The following is a 21,781-nucleotide window of genomic DNA, read 5'->3' on the forward strand; positions in this document are numbered from 1 at the left end:
ATGCTGCATCTTTGAGTAACTTGAGAAATGTATTTCATCTTTAATTCCCCATTTTCCTATTCAGAACAAGTGCTGCCCAGGACTGGTTTTCGAGCGGATTCCTCTGGCAAGTATTCTTCAGCATTCATTATTCTGTAAACTAGTTGTCAATCATTTTATGTTTTAGTTATTCTTCTTTTGTTAATCATTTCTCTAGATAATGGCCAGTCACGACTGCCCAGTCACCATTTTTTTTTTTTGTATGAGCTTTTGTGGGGCTGTAGACTGCTAACTCTAAAACTTTTTATAGTAGATTTGCATTTTGAGCTAGGACAAGTATTTCTTTTTCCTCAGCTAGTCTTTGTGTATGTTTTACAATGTTTTATGTGTACTTTCATACATCAGTGCTCACTCTTTAACTTTAGAATGTATCCCTGTAGCTCACGGCCAAATTTAAGCTTAAGCAATATTTTGGATAGAACTGAAATCAATTCTGTCTTCATCTGTAAAAGACTAGAACTGATGTATTATGTAGACGCATCCATTCCTTGCTCCCATACATACGTTTTGTTCCATAGAAATCTAAAAGCAAAAACTTTGGAAAAATAGAAGCTTTTCTGGGTGTTTGAAACAACATTGGTCTTGTAAAGTGGCAATGGACTTGTTTAAAACTCAGCAATATTCGGTTTCCCAATGTGATCATGTTAAGTGAACAGTTAAAACAGGCATCCCATACAAAAAAAGGCTGCTTTGACAATCCTATTAAATTATGTTCTAATCCTACACAGGTTGGACAGACAGCGTAAATTAAATATGATATTGGACTAGTTTTGCATACCCCAGTAGGGTTTATACATTGAATAATTCTGTTAGCCCACCAATTCTTTTTTTTTTTTTGCTTTGCTGATTTTTATACTGCAGTCTTTATTTATCAGCTTTTCCTCTCTATAAATATCAAGAAGAAATATGTATGTGTTTTAAAAAGCTACTCATGTTGGAGATCAGCAGACCCATGACTGTTTTCCAGTTTTTCACCTATTTCAAAAGCATCTGAAACTCAGATAAAAAGTTATTGTAGATTTGTGTCAATCACCATTCATAATTCATAGTAATGATTTATATGGAACAAAAATCTTCACCATCTTCAGCAAAGGAATCCAAATTATATTTTATATTTAGCAGGAAAGTTGAATACACCCAGAAAGACTGTAAAATTATTACAACAAAGCTCTTTGTCCTTGTTTTAATTGCAATATGGAAGAGATTTAATTAAAAAAAATTCCATCTCAACATTTACAGCATCATCCCAAATACCAGGTTTATCACTATAAAAATTACATAGCACTTATGCAACCTGACTCATACAGAAGGTGAATTAATCATTTTCAAGGATATATTTTCTCTACATAGTCTTAAGAAACAATTGCATGTACGCCTATCAACGTGTAAATCACCTAGCAATTCAAATGAATACAGTACAGAAATGTAGCTGAGAGCTGATAATCACATCTTCACCTATGATATCTCACTATTGTTCAGTAACGATTTATTTCAGTACCTTTACATTTAAAGCAAATTCCTGGTCATCCAGGAACCAGAAAACAGAATTTCCCAATGCTCTTTACTGTCCTCGCTGTGCAGCAATGATCAGATCACAGCTTGTCCAATACCATTCTCAAATTCATGGGGGAGCAAGCTGGTTTTATAACCTAGCATGAATATTATTTTTTTCCTTTCCTAGGCCAAATTATCAGTTAAGTTTTCCTTTACACAAAAAGAAGAAACAAAATGGTATAACTTAAAAAAAAAAAAAAAAAAAAAAAAGAAAGACAATGAAGTTACTAGCAAGAAAATCTAAAGTTCTTTTTCTAATATAAATTCACAGAGAGGCCAGGGACCACAGGAAACATGGTCATTCTTGCACAGGATACCCATTTTACACAGTCAGAAATATTGGCTTTAAGCTGGAACTCTAAGTGAAATTGGTAGGAGATGGGACATTCAGGATAAGCAAACTATAAAAGACTACGCTAATTCAGTCTTGGCTTAACTCCCGTGTCTGCAGACCAATTCATTTCTTCTCACATGGCTTAAACCAAAAGGTAGTAATCTAGCTTACCAAAGGAGAAAAAAAGGCACATTTTCCATAATGAAGTTATATTAACCAACAGTTTGCAATACATTGCAAGGCACAGGAGTGTCATTTTTCTGTAAATATAAGTAATTTTCTTTGTCTGATCAACTCAAAATCTGCTCTAGAAAGAAAAGGCAAAATTTAGTTTATCTAACAATCCTTCATAAGGAAAAAAGAGTACCAGAATCCTAGAGAAGCAAGCACTGAAGAAAAACCAGATGAAATGTAATCACTTATGTGGTTAAGAATACTTGATCAATGTACATTCAGGGATATTGAAACTGCTGCCACAAAATAGTAGGAGCTTTCAGTAAATCTAACGAGCTTGAGCTCCTGCAGTAAAAAAAAAAAAAAAACCACATAGTTGTGAACAACTTATCAGTCTTTCAGAAACAGGAAAAAAAGGATCGCAGCAGCAGCAAAACTTTACAACGTATTTTTAGTTTAAGACTAACTGCCAATATGGAGGTAAACTGAGACCTAATGTGAAGTTTGCCAGCAGCTGATTGTGTCAGATTCACCTGGTAGCTGATTTTTTACACCAAACAAGTGATGCATGCTTAATTCTATATAGACTTCAACTAGACATTGTACAAAATGACAATTACAATTGAAGCACTTTCACGTTAGCCTGCAGAATACAGTACTTAGCGCACGATGCAAAAAGGAATGGCTAGAAAGCAGGGAAGCAATTCTACTAAAAGAACAGCTTCCGGACTGGAAGGGTAATATCAGTGGAGAGCCTTGCATAAGCCTTCTGTGTTATTTTCATAAATGACCTCAGCACAATAACTAAGGGTGGAAGCCAGGTCCACATTCAGACATGTAACTTCGGCTGTCTGTGGTGCAGTTGTCCCCAGAGCAATGGGGAGCTGGTCAGTGCAGCCAACGGAGGCGTATCATACCAAGCATGAAAGCTGAAACAACCAGCAACAGCAGCGGAAGAAAAGCATACTGCTCAGTTACTGGAGATAGTATGATATTACTGTGAAAAAGTAAAATCACAGGGTGCATTCAATCAGTGAAAGTTCTGAATGAGGCAGGTGACCTAGTGACAAAGGCCACAAAGAAGCTCAGGTACCAGTGTCTTCTTTGCTTGTCTTTACTGGCAAGGTCTGTGTGCCGTTTGCTTGCAGAGTCTTCTGATAACAGGGAGCTGGACTGAATGACCCAGGGATCCTTCCCAGTCCCGTGTTTTGTTTGCTTGGTGGGACAGGAAAGAACATTATTTTTGAAAAGCAGTTTTCAGTGGGCCTGGTAACGTTGACAGAGAATGGGCTCTGTGGGCTTCCAGCTATTTAGGAAAGAAGGATCTTCTGAGCAAGTGTGATGGCATCATCAGTTAATCCAAAGGCTTCCAAACTGTGTTAGAATTCATAGAAAAGTATGCCCATATACAGTATTTTTAGCCTAAACCTTTTCATGGTCAACCTGTCTTGCCTATTCCATTCTAAATGGGTAGTAAAACAGCCTCTTAAAAATAAAATAAAATAGTACCTCTTATTTTGGAGTCTGATGCCGAAATCAGTTTGGATGAGCTTTGTCAATGTATGTGTTAGAGGGACGTTTTCATCTCAGTGTGCCAGAGCATGTGTTCTTCACAACCTGACATTCTTACACTTCCTTAATGTATTCCCAACTGTGCATATTCATTCATGTGTGCGCAAATAAAGGTGGTGCCTGGTTCAGGACAGACTGCTGGAAACAGTGCCTTTGAGGGCTAGACCTGGGCTGTAAATGATGATCCTACTGTGTCTGTCTACAAAGCCCTCTCCCTAGTACTAAGCCCCATCCTCGTTACACTTAGGCACAGCAGATCAGGTAAAGATAAGGTATTGCTTTCATCTTCAAATTCCTTTGCCTCTCGCAGCTTTGAAACAACCTTTGCCTTAAGTTAACACACTGTACCTGTGCAAACTTCATTTGTTCTTTTATTCACTGTTGAGGCACTTATCAAATGTCTTGAAAAAAGTCAGGATAATGAGCTGTTAGGATCTGTTTGGGTTTGACTTCTAAATATACGAGAAGCAAGCTGGTAGGGAAAGGTAATACTTTTATTTTACTCATTTAAGTATTTGTGATTCAGACTCACTCATACCAACATACCTTGCTGGAATAATGTACCATGCTGCTGTCTAGAGAGGGGGTTTATTGCACAGGCGTAGTATAGAGCCACTGCATCCTGTGTCTCTGCCCTCGCAAAACCTGACTGAAACCGAATCAGCTTTAATCCCGGACTAAAGCTGGGATCTGCCCCACTCAGCAGTTTGTGAGGTGTCCACTGTTGGCTCTGGGGACGGAATCTCTAAGTGACAGTCACTGAAGTGCTGTGTTTCAGCCATCTGTAGTCCCTCCCCTCCTGAGGAAACGAGGCATAACTGGAGACACTGTGAACAGTTTGCCAAAAGAAACCTGCTCATCCCTTTTTGTCTGATGGGGTTGGCAACAAGCTGACATGGGCCAAAAGCTGTCACAGTTTATAGACCAGAGTGCGATCTGTACAAAAGATCATTCCTGTGAATCACTGTCCTGCTATAGGTGATGAGCCTAAAGCAGCTCTGAACATCAGACAAAGCGAAAGTCAAAACAGGCAACTTCTTAGTCCTCTAACTGCTTGTGGTTTCACTTTATACTATTTGAAATTTTATTCAAAATTTCTTTTTTGTATTTAGATGGCATCGAGACCCAAAACAATGGACATTTTCAAATGAAGCTAAAAACACCTTCATAAGAAACTGACTTTTAAAAAACACTACGTTCCTCAGCTGATAAATTTCAGGGCAGAATATATGTTTAGAGGCAAGTTACACAAGCATATGGAAGCACAATCTTAATGATTCACAAAGCTGTTGAGACTTTAATTGAGTAGCATTAAGGAGTTCAAGTTAATGATGTTAGCTTTCAATTTAAACCCTAAGACTCAGAGGCTTATAATGATAGCTTTCGTCAAAACTATTGAGAGTATTACCTGAAAGTGGAGTAATTAAAAGCTACATTACATAAAAAAGACATACTGCTTTCTATCTGTATGTGGGACTAAAATGGCCTGTAATGATTATTCATCTTTTGTAAGTTGGACTGATAATTTTTCTATGTGTCTCTATCTCCCATTTCAGTTCATTCTTTTTAGGTTTTAATGAACTGCAAGGAAACAAATTAAATACCAGCGGTGGATGAACAGCAGTATATTAAGCAGTCAGTTGTAGGAAGAAGACGCCTTTATAACCTCTATTTTGGACTGACTTTTCCAGTACTCTTCTCCTGTGAATGTGTTCTAGCTTGGTTTAGTGTGTTCTGCTGAACATAACCATCCTCCAAGAGATACCTACATTTTCAAGTCTCCTTGTCTGTGTACAACACATTTTGTCCCATTTGTTTTCACCAGCTCTAACCAGGATGCCATTAGGTGGGAGGGAAGACGGTGAAAACTCTTGAGACAAACGCAAAATGCTTTGCTCAGCGGGATTTCTCTTTAAACCAGGTCCCGATTACAAGGAGCTGGATGTTCACCTTCGGAGAATGGAGTCTGGTTTTGGCTTCAGGATCCTGGGAGGAGATGAGCCTGGGCAGCCTGTGAGTTATTTCTTCCTGACTTTCCTTTTTATAACTCTAAAATGTGTGTAAAAGTCAGATAAATATTGCTACCTAGCTGGACCCAAACGAACACCGTATTAAGCCTGTAAGTAAAATGTCTTTTTTATTCATCCATAGAAAAAGACAGAACTCCCAGGTTATCTGCAACTAAAAGATGTTGCAGTACATTAAGTGAGAATCAGAAGGAATTAAGTTAGAAACAGTGCATCACTCAGCCCTTTACTGCAGAGTGTGACCTAGCATCTCTTAATCTTGACTTTTCAAAACCGAGTTATAGCAGATTTTAAAAACCAGATTATGTAAGGCTGTATAACTGTGTTCAATGTAGGTAGACCATATCTATATCTATATATATGCATAAGGTTAAAAGATACCATTGGCAATGCAGTGTATTTCCAGAAACACAGAAGGCCCCACCAGGGAACTGTAGTCCATGTTCCAGGTTAGAAGACAACATCATGTGATGCATCAGGCACAAAGAAGGTAGCTTTATACCATTAGGATGGAGGCATTCCTGTAATCAAGTAACAGGTAACAAAACCAATGTAGATACATTGCAGGTGAAATAAAATATAAAATAAAACACATACACAATTTTTAAAGGAAACGTACACATTTTATAAAAAATAGTAATTGTAAATTAGTGATCTATATAAATACTATAATTTTTGAGACAGCAGTCAGAACTAGTACACCTTCAGAATAACTCTAATGATGTAACTAACTATGATTTATCAGTGAGGACTAATCCCAAGTCAATAATGATAACATTTTATAATCACAACCTTATGCATAATCTGAGTTTGAGTCCTGAGATAATGTATATCTAGTTGATAGATTTGTACATTCCATACTCAGATTTATACAGAACAGTGTAGTTGTCATTCAAGCATTAACATTAACCAATGCATGGCTCTGAGAAACAGAGTCCTCTATTTTAAAACCGTCAACATCTGTTGAAGTACTGATAAATATTAATAGTTTATTGATGCCTCCTGCAAAAACAAACAAATGCACTGTATTCTAAAAACAGTGCTTGAAGTGCTGATTGAAATGCAGAGACCCTGTTTCAGGGTGTTCTGGAATAGATTTTCAAAGCTAAATAAGAAATAGCTGCACAGAAGGAGTCCAAAACAACACTGTTTCATCATCTACAGTTTCAGTGTGCCTGAAACCCCTCTGGCACCTAACTGTCTTCCACGGAGCATGCCCCAGCACATGTGAAAAGAAGCCACTGAACCATCATCTGCACATTTTCCAACTAAGCATTTTTCCTGTCCTTTCTGGATCACCCAGCCAGTATAGGTTCTCAAAGCTCACCTACTGGGTGAAGCCAAAAAGGAAATCTGTTAGGAGCTAGAGGAAATGTCCCATTTTATCATTTTAACCTGCAAAGAATTGGCACTAGTGGAAGATTTGGAAACATCCCTCTACCTGCTTCAGATAGTAGCGTCTAGTGGCATTTGCCACCTCCCAGGAAAGTGTCCCTGGCTACAAGGCTGCTCAGTATTCTGGGAAAGTCTGTCTTGGTGTCTCCTTTAGTGCTTTTTTCATTACAAATGGATAATTAAGTAGACACAGACTGAGTGTCTGATTGGCACTGCGGTTTGGAGGTTTACAACATTCTCATGGGGCAAAGTACAACTCAAGTGCCTCATCTAAAAGATTATTATTTATAAAAAATGGAATTATTTCAACCTAAAGGACTGTGAGAAAACTGGTTTAGAATATCTGATATTCTGATGGTTAAGAATATATGCTGGAGTTGTGGGAGACCTGAATTTATGTCTCTGCTTAACAATCCGGTAGAGTGGGAATTTGGAAATGCATCTTTTGCCTCCCAGCTACATGCATTATGCACTGAGCTGTTATAAAAAAAGAAGCTTTTTCTAGTTTCTTTTTAGCAAAGGACTGACCTGGCTTTGCTGTCCAGAGTCAAAGAGTCATCGCTGGATACCAAGTGCAGAGATAAGCACCTTGCTATTTTTGGAGAGCAGGACCAAAAATGCTACCTCCTCTGAACCACCTTCTAAGGCACTTCACTGTCCTGCTGAACAATTGTTCTCAGCCTGCACTCAGCCTCAAGGTTGCTATATCTATTTCAGGACTTGCAACTACAAAAGCGTTTTTCCCCCAGACATCTCAATCTAACAGGTTTTATGTCACCCCACAAACCACATCTCAAAGTCCTCAGGAATTAATAAGATCCTAGCTTGAGGCTGAGGAGCCTACAAGGCAAAAAGGTACCTCCTTAGAGCAGGTGTTGCTGAACTTTTCAAGTCTCAGTCCCTCTTTGTTGCCCATCTACTTGATTTAATTGGTCAAATTCATCAGCGATAAAGATGACAGATGTACTCCACTTTTTTAGTTTCCATCTGTTTTGTATTCAAAATGCAAGATTTCTTAATTCTGTTTTCTCTCCACTGCTTCCCTGCTCCCCCATGGACAGCCCACCTGCAGCTTCCCATTCCTTTCACCTCCAGAAAAGGAGAGGCAGTCTCTGCCTGTCCTCCAAACCCCTGCATTCCCTATCAAGCAAGAACTGAGGTGCTTTGAAATGTTTGTTTCAGCTCTCCTGCTGTGCAGTCAGGTAATGCACAACAAAAGGAAGCTTTCTTTGCCTTTTGTCTTTGTGGTTTCATTTCTAAAAAGGAGTATGGATTCTTCAGCATAAGGCGATGAGTTTTGCAAAGAAGTGGAATCCGACCAAAGATTTTTTGGAAGGGTAATACCATAGGGGGACTGCAGCTTAGTTCTTTTCCAGTTATATCAGCTACCTGGCACCTTAGATGGGGAAAGTGCTGCTGGACTACTCCACTTTCCATATTTGTAAGCATAAGGATGCTTTCCAAAGGAAAGACTTAAATTTATTGAGAAATCTCAAATATCAAGACTATGGGTTGTGCCAGTTCCAATCATCTCTCAAATCTCATGAGATCATACCACCACAGGTATTTATCACATCTCCCAGTAACTTGAGGAGTTAAAGAGAATCTGATGCTACTACAGTGAATTATAATATCACTGAAAGGTTGCAAATATATGTAAATTGGAACTTTACTGAAGTTGCAAATTGCTGTCCCAAAGCAGAGAAGTATTTTGGATACATTTTTGCAGCTCAAACTCAAAATCACAGGAACATATGCATAATTACACTAAGAGTTTCACCTTTTCAACATAGATTGACTGGGATTCTCCTCAAAAATGCCTGCAAGATGTATGTCTATATTCCTTTTCTGACTGGTGCCAAAAAACAGACATTTCTAAGACATAAGAGATGTCCATAGAACAAAATGTCAGGATAATGCAGACCACACCTTAGGAACTCCTATTTTTAGCAGAGATTAGAGTTCAGATGATTGCCCTGGGTTTAGACATCACAGGCACTTAAAATTAGGTGAGATGAGTCACACCTTTTATGTGTATTATTTAAATTTTACTATGTGCCTGTGAAGCCACTGAGAACAGTTCCAGAGAAACTGAAACACAAGGTCAAACAATTACCAAGAAGCACAAAGAAACTCAGTATTAGAACAAATTAACATGTATGAGCTAGTAGACTCAGGCTTCAACTTCAGATTGTCCTCTGTCACAATATTCCTAATCCAAACATTTCTCATGTTTAATCTCAAACAGTAGGTGAAACCTTCCCTTTTCTCTACAACACAGTCTATATTGCTCCATGTCACCGTTTCCTCACACATTCAAAGCAATCTCATGCCAGTATGAAACTCCATTACAGAGGTAATATAATTCTGGTAAATATTTTTCCAAATTGTGTTTTGCTTGTAGAATTTATAACTATGATGGAAACTACTCAGCCATAAAATGAGAACAGATACAGGATGAGAAACAAGTTCAGACAGAGAAAATTAAAAAGAAGGAAAATTAAGTTATTCTTGCTATCAAATATACCAAATAAGAGATATGGTGGCCATTATCTTGACAAAGACACCTACCTGAAGTGTTTGAAGTAGGACTCTGCTGCTTCTTTTAGGAGTCAGTTCCACCACTGAGATGAGTAATGCAATCACACTCTGCTGTGGACATGTGAAGTACCAGCAATAATTACTTAATTAGTCAAAACTGGAAAGAGTTTTTTCACTTTGCGGTAGATACTGATGACCTGCCAGGCTGTGATCTGTATTTGTGTTTCTCCAAAGGTTAAGGATGCACAAATTGTTCAATTCTTTGGCAGCCAGTTATCAAGAAACTTCAAATGCTCAATAAAACCAAAGGAGGAAGGCAGTCCCTACGACCTTCCAAGCTGCAGAGGGCTGTCACTCACCTCTTCTAGGAAAAAATTCTTCCTCATGAGATGCCCAAATGTAAAAGTTTTGAGAATACTTTTGCAATTCTAGCTAAATGTAGCTTTGGACAGCTTTTTTCCTGCTCAGTAAAGAAGCATAAATACATATTTCATAGTTGGATTTTGCACAAAGTATTTTCCAAAGCTTGCTTTGAGGTATATTCTTTCACTATTTGATGAATAGAATGGAGAACCTGAAAGTCTCTCTGGCAACTCAGCCTGACACTGCTTAACAGGATCCCAGGAACACCAGGAAGCAGGAAAACACCGCATCGTGTTCTCTCTTTGCAAAGTTTTGAAAGCAATCGTGAGCCAAAGGGAGGCTAGAAACTGCGCAAAATTCTCCAGGCTTCACATGGGGTTTCATTTAAACGCGCTGCTGGGATACTTGCAGCTCTGCAGCTAAGACCACAAAAAACCACCAGACCACCTGCATGACTACTACATCTAGCCTTTGCAGATCCTCATGAAAAGAAATACTTGATAGCTTTTATCTTTTATTATTTAAAGCAGATTGTCACATGGTGTGTCATATCCATCATTCTGTGCTCATTCTCACTCTGAACAAGAGAAAGGAAAATTTGGAACATGCTTTGTGAATGCTTTAATATTCTTTCAAAGAAAGCAGGTTTTGTTTGAATCAATCTCAACTCTTCTACCAGTTATTCCACAGGGAAAATATATATGTCTTCTTCCAATAAATTATGTGAATTTATGTGCATAGAAAGTGGAGAAAGTCATTAAAAGGTTTTGAACAGATTTTTTTACCACCTTATGTCCCATACAAATCACATTTAAATGTTGATTTGGGAAAACAACATCTGCCCAGAGTAAGCTGACATTTTCCCTCTTTTTCCATATTGTTAATCAACCACTACCTGAGCAATTATTAATTATGAGTAACAGCATTTAATAGAGTATTTCTTTTCCCCTAAAGAGTCCCAAAGTAAACTCTGTGTAGTTCAGTCACTTCCACTACTGACCTCAAGTGTATTAGTCCAGGTGCTTAAATCACACAGCAGCGAAGAACCTTTGATAAGAAATATGCAGACTGACTAATTTTAAGTCAAAAGGACCCTTAGGTGGAATTAATCTGTTTTGATCTCCTGCATAGCATAGTCTATATAAATTCAACACTCTTTATAGACCGATTGTCTTGATTTGAAGGTATCAGGTAGATCATGCTTAGGTCAGGATTCTCAGGTGTATCACTCTACACAGGTAGGAAACGCCTTCTTACAAAAGGCAAGGAAGCATCTTCCACCATGCCTACAGAGGAGGAGCACAGCTTTCAGACACACACAGATCTCTTCACCTGCACTGAATCACTAGCTTAATTTCCAAAGAAAGGGAAAATCATGGCAATATCCACGGCACTAAGTTGGAAGCTTCGTGTATATATGACAGGATTTTGTTTCTTTGCTGCCTAGATTCTCATCGGAGCAGTAATTGCCATGGGCTCAGCAGACCGAGATGGGCGTCTCCATCCTGGTGATGAGCTGGTGTATGTAGATGGGATTCCAGTGGCTGGCAAAACCCACCGATATGTGATTGATCTTATGCATAATGCTGCCCGAAACGGGCAAGTGAATCTTACTGTGAGGAGAAAGGTGCTACCCACAGGTGAGTGAAGGCTGGGAAAGGTGAAAGGAAAATCAGATCTCGCTGCTGGCAGCACAAAGAGGTGCTCTTTTTAAAAAAAATAGAGAAAATTAAAATCAAAGTGAATGTTTGTGTTGTTCTGAAGCAAGAATAATTGTATGTGTGTGCCTTGTTTCTGTGACAAAAACACTATAGATGACTGTTGTTTCCTTTGGAAGTTGAAACAATACTGCCAATGCCAGTGTGGTGTTCATGAGTGCTCCGGATTTGTTCCATGCTGTCTTGGTCTGTGCTTGTTCTCCTCTTGTTCTCTTTTGGGACAAAGCATTCACCTAAGTTAAAGCTGTTAAAGCTCAGTGTGTCAATAAGCAATCAGAGAAAGGCTGAAAAGATTGTTAACTGTTTAGGGCAGGACCTCATTTCACTCTCGTATGTGTTCAAAGCCCATTTCTGGTCTCACTGATGTCACCTGGAGTTTCCCCCTCCAAGAGCAGCACAAGCTAGCTGAAAACCTTTCGTATGGCACAGGTGGCTCCTAGGAGCAGGGCCGGGTCCTCCCTTCAAGCAGCTACATTCAGAAAATAAACCTAAAACAATATGAAGAATTTGAAGTAAATTAAACCTTTAAACTAGCTCGGTCTCAATTATCAAAAAACACTGGAACCCGGTAAAACGTGTGGCAGCATCTACTGAGGCTTTACTGGGAGAATTTGCTGCCGTTCCGTTGCAACCTTGGCTTACTCGAGGCAAGAAGTTTATTTAAGAACTTCTAAAATGTTTGTGGCGAGTACACTTCACTGAGGCACCAGAAATGAGCAAAAAAGCCCCACGTTCCCAGCCTGTCCTGTCTCCTGCCTCCCCGTGCCCTAGATCCGCTGTCGTTGCCTGCACCGTTCCCCTTCGCTCCCCTGCCAAAAAGCCGCCCTCCCACTCACCTTCGTCTTCGCAGTCCCCCTCCCACTGCGGCGCCGCAGCTCCCTGCCAGCCGCACTCTCGCGGGACTGACTTTCTTCTGTTACTGACTCCAGAGTCCTCCAGCCAGAAAGGTCCCCCTCCGTCCGGCGCGACGCCCCCTCGCAGCTCCCCCAGCACTAGGAAAATGGCCAATAACCAAGGTAATCCGCCGAGTGCTTGCGGTTAGCACCTTTCCCGGGTCAGGTGGCTGTACAGACTGCAGGCAAAATTAGCAAGAGGGTTAGCACAGAGTGGATGCCAGCCTTCACTGCTGCTTGTTGAATATTAAATAAAAGGGTCTATTAGAGAGTCTGGTCTCCTGGCACAGAAGATGAGGCAAGCTGGTAAAACACCTGGAGTTATTCTTGGGCCTTGAGAGTGCCGCACCGGAGAGTATAGTGTGTAACTCGTTAATGTTTAAGCATTTCAGGAGCTGAACGGGATTTTAATTTAGCATGTTACAACATAAGCTTAAAAAGATTTTAAAATCTCTGGTGTTGGGCACGACTGAAAAATGTTGTACTAACACATCAGGCCAATTGATTTCATATGAATTTCTCGCTAGCGCGAATGTATACAACAGGGGGATCTGGGGCGTTCCTTACCTGCCTGACAGCCGTTGTACCTATCTTAGCCCTTGCCTGGAATCACCTTTCTGCACAGATGTTTACCCAGATCTGGAACAGAAAATCACTGTTCACATGCTCTGGAAAACAATTTGATTAGGAAAATGTGGTATTCAGAACAATGAGGATTAAAATGCCATTTTTTCACAGGCAGAAGCCAAATGGAATTTTCCTGATAAATACCTATTTCACAGCTGACAATCGAATAGCCATTTAAACTTTCCCTCCTTTATCTTTCTTTTCCTACACTTAATAGCATCCAGTTGCTTTCTTTTGTGGCCAAGCCAGCTCTTGGTCATTCTGCAGGGTAAGATAATTTCCTTTCTGTTGCAGCCACACTGACATAAACACTATTCAGCTTTCTGAAACATGACAGCCAGAAAATGAGATCTCTCTTGTCACTGACTATGGCATTTAGTTGCAGATTTGGTTCAATAACTCTTGGAGATTTTCAATTCTAATGCAGGAATATAATAATTGTTTTTCTTCCTCTTTATTCTCTCTAATCACTTTATTTCATAGTTGCAGAAGGACTGCTAAAGGACACACCTGACTGAGAAAACAACAGCTTGTCCTTGGATGATGTTTATTTTATTAATATATACACACTGAAGGTCTAATTTGCAAGCTCTCTTCCTAGGATGTATGTGTGTATGCATAAACTCTTCACATGTTCAGTAGAATGACCCTGCCACTCTCATTGCTCTGAACAGAAAGCATATTACTGACATTCATCAGAAAGTTCTGTATTAAAACTATCAATAAATGCTGATTTGTGTAAATAACTTAGATCTGTGAAGAATATAATTTTTTTTTTTTCCATCTGGAAGAATAACTTTACTGTTTTCAGTTGCCAAAATGATTCTCCTAAAAAAGTGTGTGATCCCACAGGATTTAACTTACTCCCTGTTCTTGTTATTCCAAAGCGATACTGAAGTGTAGATGGACTCCATTCTCACTTCTGCCCTTTCAAACTCACCATACAAGAGCATCTTCAAAACCTTTAAACGACCACTGCTTTTGTCACGACACCCACAGAAGAACTATTTGTGATTATTATTTTTCATTGTATCACTGCTCTGTTCCATGAACAGCTTTTGAGTGTGCTAATCAACTTGTAAGAAGAACATTATGCAGCTAATCCTAATTGCTGTATGTTAGCTGCCTGCTTGAATTCTTTTAATCCAGACACAAATAATTTCATATTGGATTAGACGGTCACATTTTCCTCTTGATGACAGATCAACCAGCAGACAAGGGAATAGCGCTTGCTAATGTTTTTGCAATCCAGATAGTCACTGTTTCTTACTTTCCTTTCCTCTAAGCTAAGATAGCTTAGCAGTGAGTGTTCTTGCTCGCTTTATCTGATTGCCCTTGAATGTTTTGCATAATTGTGTAGATTTCTGTCTCTCTGCATCTATTACAGCTCCTAGTTGAATACTTGCAGTAGTCTGGGCTATGGACAGTCAACTGTATTCATGTTGCATTAGCAAATGTACTGTAAGTCACAGAGCCACTGGGCAAGGCAGACTGTAATACCAGTGTGATTTATGTTGTAGGAGAACCATGCCCAGAGAATGGCAGAAGCCCAGGCTCGGTGTCTACGCACCACAGTTCTCCAAGAAGTGACTATGCTACTTATGCTAACAGTAATCACGCTGCATCTAGTAGCAATGCTACACCCCCCGAGGGCTTCACTTCTCACAGCCTGCAAACCAATGACGTGGTGATCCACCGCAAGGAGAACGAAGGCTTTGGCTTTGTTATCATCAGCTCACTGAACAGGCCCGAATCTGGGTCCACCATAAGTAAGTAAAACACATTTTTTGGTTTATATTTTTCCAAGTTTGCCCCAAATTTTTTAAAATGATTAATTAATTAAACCATGACATCTGCTAATAAAATTTCATCTGCTGCAGAGATTAAAATTGAAGAGACTCTCAAGGTTGCTTCCAGGGGCACTATTTGTATGTCTGTTGTGTCTTGGACAAAACCAAAGGTTATTCTGGCCTCTGAGGCTCTGTGCTTCATGCTCATTTGGCTGTCAGAGTACAACAGGATTCACCTATAAAGTAGATTTTCTCTTTTCCTGTGTCCCGAAGAGACACTCTGCAGGTAACCAATAGGGTTACATGAATAAATGATTCCCCCACACACAACTGAATTATACTTTAATCAAGATGGAGTTCAGGAAGTTGAAATAAAAACTTGGATCACAGCAAACCCCATGACAGCAGCTGTCCAGGTAGGGCACTGCAGAGCAACTGGAAAATGGGAAAACTGATTAAATGCTGGTGCAGAGAGGTTGATCTTTTTTAACTGGCTGGAGTATAGATAGTATAAAAGTTGCAACTGAGTACAGGGAGATGCCGTATATAGTGGCAGGATCTGCCCTTAATTATAGCTCACTTTCTGTCCAGAAAACTAATGTTTCCTGGGGTTCAACTTTATTGCTTTAATATAGACATCTGGTGCCATTTGAGATGTCCTGTCTGGGGAGAGGTCAGGCAGATGTGACATGGGACCCACAGGAGACTCAGACCCTTTGGTAGTGGCAGCTGCAGGCACAGGTGCACCCTTGGATGTTTCAAATGGCATTTAACCAGCTGAGAGCTGAGCCCATTGGAAGGAGGAAGCATAAAAGGCTTTATGTTGTGAGACATTCACATCTTCCACCAAGCCCATCTGCAATTGTGAATGCTAACCACTGCTGAAAAACCAAGATAAGCAAGAACGTTCGTCATTTTGCAAGTTGCAACCTAATGCAGTCCTTTCCCTGCATTCAAAACATGTTTAAATGGAACTGTTCTTTTACTTAAAACTGGTTCCTGAGGAAATAAAACCACAATTTCAACCTTTAGGGCCAAACTTCACACTTCTAAATTCGTAACAGAAGAGCAACCAAGAGAGTACTGTCAAAGCCATAGATCACAATACCAAATCAACTCCAGAAACTTTTTGCAGTATTTCATGATCATGCAGTTATTAAGAGTTGCTTTTCATATCACCTCAGCCGAATTGTAAAATTTGATTATTGCCAGATTTAAAATTGTAACAAACTCATGGATAATTAGTCTCTTGGAACTCGTGAGTTTTCACTTTATTGAATGTAATAGCCAACTGGAAGTTCTTTGCAAAAGATCAGACAGGGGAAAAAATAATGCGTAGAGGACATCAGGATACATACATATTAATTGGTTAAGTCAGTCATGAATTTTTCAAGAAAATTATTTCACAGATAGGGTTTGTGCTTAGGGGAGTCAGAGAAGGAAAGAGGAGAGGAAGAGAAAGACAAAATGCCCAAGCAACCAAATGTTCTGCAACTGGAGTATTCTGATGGAGACAACAGACCCAGGTTAAAGATTCTGCTCTGTCTCCCCCCCCGCCTCCCAGCCTGTTCTTGTGGGACTTCTCTTTCTCCCCAGGCAACTACACAGGTAGCCACTGTTAAACCTCAGCTGAACATCTCCAATAGTAAAGGAAAATGACAGTCTACTGTGGAAGTGACAAGCGAATTTATTCAAATAATAACTGCAATGAATTTCAGTGATCCCAAAGAGCACCCAAATCCTAAGTTTAGAAGAACAGCAATGAACCAAAAAAAATTACACTTGCTTTAAACAGTGGCAGAACGGAGAAGAAAATACCCTTTGTATGTGAATTCTGTTTCAAAACTGTAGTAGAAAAAATAAGCTGAAAGTCACATAATCTGTCATCAGTAATAAAAACAGTCTAAAAATCCTTGACTATTTGTAGATTAAGGAAGGTTCATTTTCTTTACTTAATATTTATTTGAGTGAAGTAATTTGGTCTGCATTAACAGGAGCATAGCATGTAGATTGAGGGGAAATTATTATCTCACTTTACTCAGCACTCATTAGGACCTGAAAACAGCATCCAAGTTTGGGGCCCTTTGGTAGAAGACAGACCAGAAAAACTTTAGCAGCAGGCACTGAGACCTCCTCAGGTCCCTTCCATCTTGAAAAAAACTGAAATATTTTGATTAAAATCCACAGTCAGGGTAGAAAGCATATTAACAGTAGGAAAGCATCAACTGGATGTAGGACGTGTAATGTCCAAAATCTAGCTTACATCGGTATCGAAATACAGATCTGCAAGGCACCATGTCAAGCACCTTGGTAGTCACTCATAGCAGCAGTATGTTAATTGGGTGAAATGTACTATAGTTCCAGTGTTTCTGGTTTTGGAGACTGTGCGCTTGGTGCCAGCTCATATATCCCTATGTGGCACAGCATGATGCCGCGCAGACCTGTGCTAAACATACATAGTTAAATGTTGATGTTGTAATTGTAAAGCAATTCTGAAAGAATCAAAATGGGCAAAATAGGACAGAAAAGGAAATATCTTGTAGTGCCAGACACTACTAGGAATAGCATACCCTAAGAAGTCAGCTCACTGGGAGTATCCTCAGGGCAAAGCAAAGAAGAGTTCCTTTGATTTAAGAACGTTTATTTTGATAATTCTATTCCCTTCTCTACTTTCTTGTAAAAGCAAAAGGTTTGAAGTCTTAGAAGTGTAAGTATCATCATCGCTTTTATTCAAGAAGGCAATTAATTGAGCGCTGAAAGTATTTCCCTTGTTCTTGAAATCACACTTATAAACAGTGGTTTATAATCCAACAAATTACAACTGCTCTTGCTGAGTACAGGAGCAGGAACCTTGTGTCACTGGGTACTTGTGCTTCACGCACTGTTAAAATCGAGGCAATCATTCCAACAGTTGCTGCTAGCCTCAGAGCCACAGGTTCATGGGTTTGCTGCTTTGCAGTTGGTCTAAAGCTCAAGGGGGTGCACAAAAGCACACCCTCTGTTTGCCAGGAGAGTTCACACTTGCTCTGGCTGGGAAGCTGTAGGGCCACCCCATGCAGTCAGAGTAGTAGTGCTCTAGCTGAGTCTCGTATCCCATTCCCAAACTCGGAGGGGGGATGTGCTGCGCTGCTCCTACGTAGCCTATTACAAGTGCTTCATGCTCCCTCTGACTGGGAAAAGAGCCACGAAAGACTCAGGAACTCCCAAAATTAAGGATGTCATTCCTGTATCAAGAGGCTTAAGGTCTTGGTCAACTTTTCTGTAGACATGCTTTTGCAAGGAATTTGTTGTTACTGTTGATTTACAGACCTGCCTTTGCCTTCCAGAAAATTTCAAAATACTGTGTATTTTTTTAGCCTTGATACAGGCACAGAGTGAGGGCAGACTACAGACGTGATTAGGGGGCAGACTATTTTTTTCACATTTTCTGAAATACAGGCAGCACTGTAGTAGCTGTCATTTTAATAAATTGCTGTTAAGTAGTTTGGAGCCAGCCTTTAGATCTGGATGCAATTTTTACTTGCTGGTACTTGCTTAAACATCCAATTCTTGTGACACTTTTCTTTTCCTCTGCTCTATAATGGTAGAAATTTTGTCTCCCCTTTGTCAAAGCATTGCTTGGAATGTTCTCTAACGCAGCACAGGGGATTATCTTGCACCAAACTACCGTTCAGATGTGGGGCAGATCTGGAATGGAAAATGAATGACAAGGATTGAATGAAGAGATTTCACAGGGCAAAGCAGGGGCAAAGACAAGGTCAGACATGCTTCAAAATTGTTCCAGTAAAAAAAGATAAAGTGAATAAATAAAAAACTGTTTGAGGTCGTACATCCAGGAGCAAGTCATTTTGGCTGGTGCAGAGTGCAGAGGAACTTGGAGTGCGAAGAGATTAAGAACACCTGGCCAGGCTCCTGACCTGTTCCTAATGAAAGGATTAACTTCCACTGCCCCTAGAGCATATTATCATACTTTCCCCCAGACCCTGTCCCAACATTAAAGGGTGCTTTGGCTCTCATCCCTTCTCCAGACAGGCCACCTAAATTTGATCTTACTCCATGCTTTCTTTTTCTATGCAGGCCACACATAGTTTATCAAAATTTTGTCCTCTCCAGTGGGATTTCTTCAGAGGACTCAGTGTCGTGTTCCCAGCTGAATGCTTGGAAGCTAACTCTGGTTTTGCACTTTTAGCTTGGGGTGGATCTGGACTGATTTAACCTCACAGCTCTGTGGACATCTTCTCAGGCAACTGCCTTTGACCACCAAATTACAAACACTTTTTAGACGCCCTGGTTCAGTTGCAGAGTCAAGTAATGAAAATGAGCAAACTGCAGCCCATTTCTGAACTCCTGTCATGAGGAATACCTTCATGCTTCCCCCAATAAAAATACTTGCAGCATGTGTGGTTCTGCAAGGAAGGGCTCCTCCTGGGACTGTCCCCTCCGAGTCCCCAGCATCCTGCAGCAGCACGCGAGGCTATGGAAGTACAGCTGTGCCCGGGGTGGCATTGCCTCACACAACAGTACTGTGCACATTGCAGCCAAAATACTGAAACTGAATTAATTAACCTACTCTTCACATTACATTTAGGATAATACTCAATAGTGTGTGTCCTCTGCGGTAAAAACCCCATTCTTGTGGAGCTTTTTAGGGTATCAAGATAAGTTCACTATCTGCATCCCATGGAAAAGCACTTGGAGGCAGCTGGAAATTTCCAAAAGGAGATTGCTGGGTGCATTTGTCCCAGATGTTTATGGACTATACTTGTTCCTGCCTACTTTATATCTTCCTGCTGCTTTTACTTCATGTGTTTGGGACGTAGCTTCGTCTAGAAGAACTTGTGATCCCCTGTAAATCTCTTAACACCCTAATTTCTGTAGAAAGAAACCATGTGTTGCAAACAGATCTCATTAACTGGCAACTTCCAGTGAAATTGGAAAAGTGGCAATATTTCCATCAATTTTACTGTAGCAGGTACTGTCAATTAGCACAGTTATGAAGTGTAAACAAACCGAAAATACAAGCATAATAAATAAACATTTTTTAAAAAAAAATTAAAGGCAGGTGATTATACGTACTTGTTATGATCTTCCTCCTGTTTATCTAAGGAGGAGTTGTAGATTTAATTTGCCCCTGCACTGCATATACTAATGACTACTGGATATTCGAAACGTGATAAAAGGGAGTCTAATGAAAGAAGTTTCTCTCATTCCTCAAAATGTGCAGTCTTAAATAAAACCCAGAAATCCTTGATAAGCCTCTGCTGACTGCAGAAAACAGCTTTCTGAAATAAGTCCCATTCAGCCGCAGAGTTTCTTTGAACGCCTTGCAGTTTAGAGATAAAAAACAGCTTATTGATCAATGATAACTGTATGATCTGAGACAGTTATTTGTGCTGCGATTTCACCCGTGCTTCTTCCTGGGTAAGATGGTGCCTGGGGACACAATTTTCTGTGACCAATCTGCAAATTCTAAAGAAAACAGAGCTTAGGAAATGAGTATGTCTGTCTGCCCCACCTTGGAGATCTTGGGAACAGAGCAGTGAAAAGCCACCTGTAGCCTGAGTCCCCTGTGGAAGGTACTTGCAACTTGTGGGCAAAGAGTCTGGTTTCTCATTTCTACTTAGCTTTGATATTCAGGTTTGAGCTGTTCTTATGCCTGTTCAGCTACAAAAACACACTTTCTAACCTTGTTTAACTGACAGGGTAATTTGGAGCTCAAAGAAATTGTTACATGATTTAGTTTTTCAAATCAATATATGCAAACTAATAATTGTGAACTAACTTTAACAAGTGGAAGGGATTTTTAATATCACTGAAAACACATAGCTGCAGATTGCAGGCATGAAATACTCAATTGGCTACTTGATATTTCTTGGAAAATAGAGCATGGAGCATCTTAACCACATCACTCCCCTCTCTAGATGACTTCTACCCTCCAGACGTTCCTGAATACGTCATTTAACCTAGTGGTGCTGCTCTTGAGTTTTCAAAAGATAGATTCTGTGAGTTTTCTTAGCACAAACCTGGGAAGAGAATCAAGGTTTTGCTAATGATTCCACGAGGCCCATTTTGCTTTCATGAGAATCCCGAATTAAAGTGCCTAAATTCCATTATTCTTTTCTTAGATCTTCAGATTTCTAAGGTGTGTGCCCTCCTTCCCACCTAGCTTCTTATGCCTGTGTTATTCGTGTAAGTATGCTCTGTATCAGCACACAGTGGGATGTTTCAATTCATAGGGTCATCAGCCTTATAAACAAAAGGGATTATTGTCATCTGCAAGTATGCAGCATGCCACAGATTTCCATTCTCTAAATGAGTGTCACATAAAATTGCCCATCAATTTCAGGAAAATATTTTATCTTGATTCTAATATTAGCCCTGATAGACAGTCCACCATGCTCAAGCTTCCCAAATTTTGGATTATTCAGTAGCAATGAAATTACGGATGTTTACATCTAATATATTCTCCCAATTAAAATCTGATATGCTGGAGCCTTCTGGTTGAATGAAAGCACTTGTACATTTTGAGAATTGAGGATATGATAAATATTCATGTGATCAGCTGTATAACTGAAAAGGACAGCTGGCTCAGGAAGGTTCATTTGCTTGTTTTACTACCAATATCCGTTAACATTAGAAAAGATTGCAAGAATTTGTCTGCCAGAGGGTTTAATAGGTAAAGTAGAGGTTCAGTTTTTTTCCCTAAACTGATCATTTTTGACATTTAGCTACTATAAAGGGGAAAAAACAGGAA

General features: G+C 39.8%; 1 protein-coding gene across 12 annotated transcripts in view; it reads left to right on the forward strand.

The window, feature by feature from the left end:
- Positions 1 to 21,781, forward strand: part of MAGI2 (membrane associated guanylate kinase, WW and PDZ domain containing 2) — a 755,689-nt gene that overhangs the window by 676,995 nt on the left and 56,913 nt on the right. For 6 of the 12 annotated variants that reach the window (XM_027811483.2, XM_027811484.2, XM_027811488.2 and 3 more), the window contains 4 exons: positions 5,595 to 5,686; positions 11,447 to 11,639; positions 12,647 to 12,733; positions 14,758 to 15,006. In XM_027811483.2, coding sequence (XP_027667284.1) covers positions 5,595 to 5,686; positions 11,447 to 11,639; positions 12,647 to 12,733; positions 14,758 to 15,006 — 621 coding nt within the window. Of the gene's footprint in view, positions 1 to 64; positions 107 to 5,594; positions 5,687 to 11,446; positions 11,640 to 12,646; positions 12,734 to 14,757; positions 15,007 to 21,781 lie in introns of all 12 variants that reach the window. The other 6 variants (XM_027811485.2, XM_027811486.2, XM_027811491.2 and 3 more) reach the window with 3 other exon arrangements.

The sequence above is a fragment of the Falco cherrug genome, chromosome 5, assembly GCF_023634085.1.
Source record: "Falco cherrug isolate bFalChe1 chromosome 5, bFalChe1.pri, whole genome shotgun sequence".
Taxonomy (NCBI): domain Eukaryota; kingdom Metazoa; phylum Chordata; class Aves; order Falconiformes; family Falconidae; genus Falco; species Falco cherrug.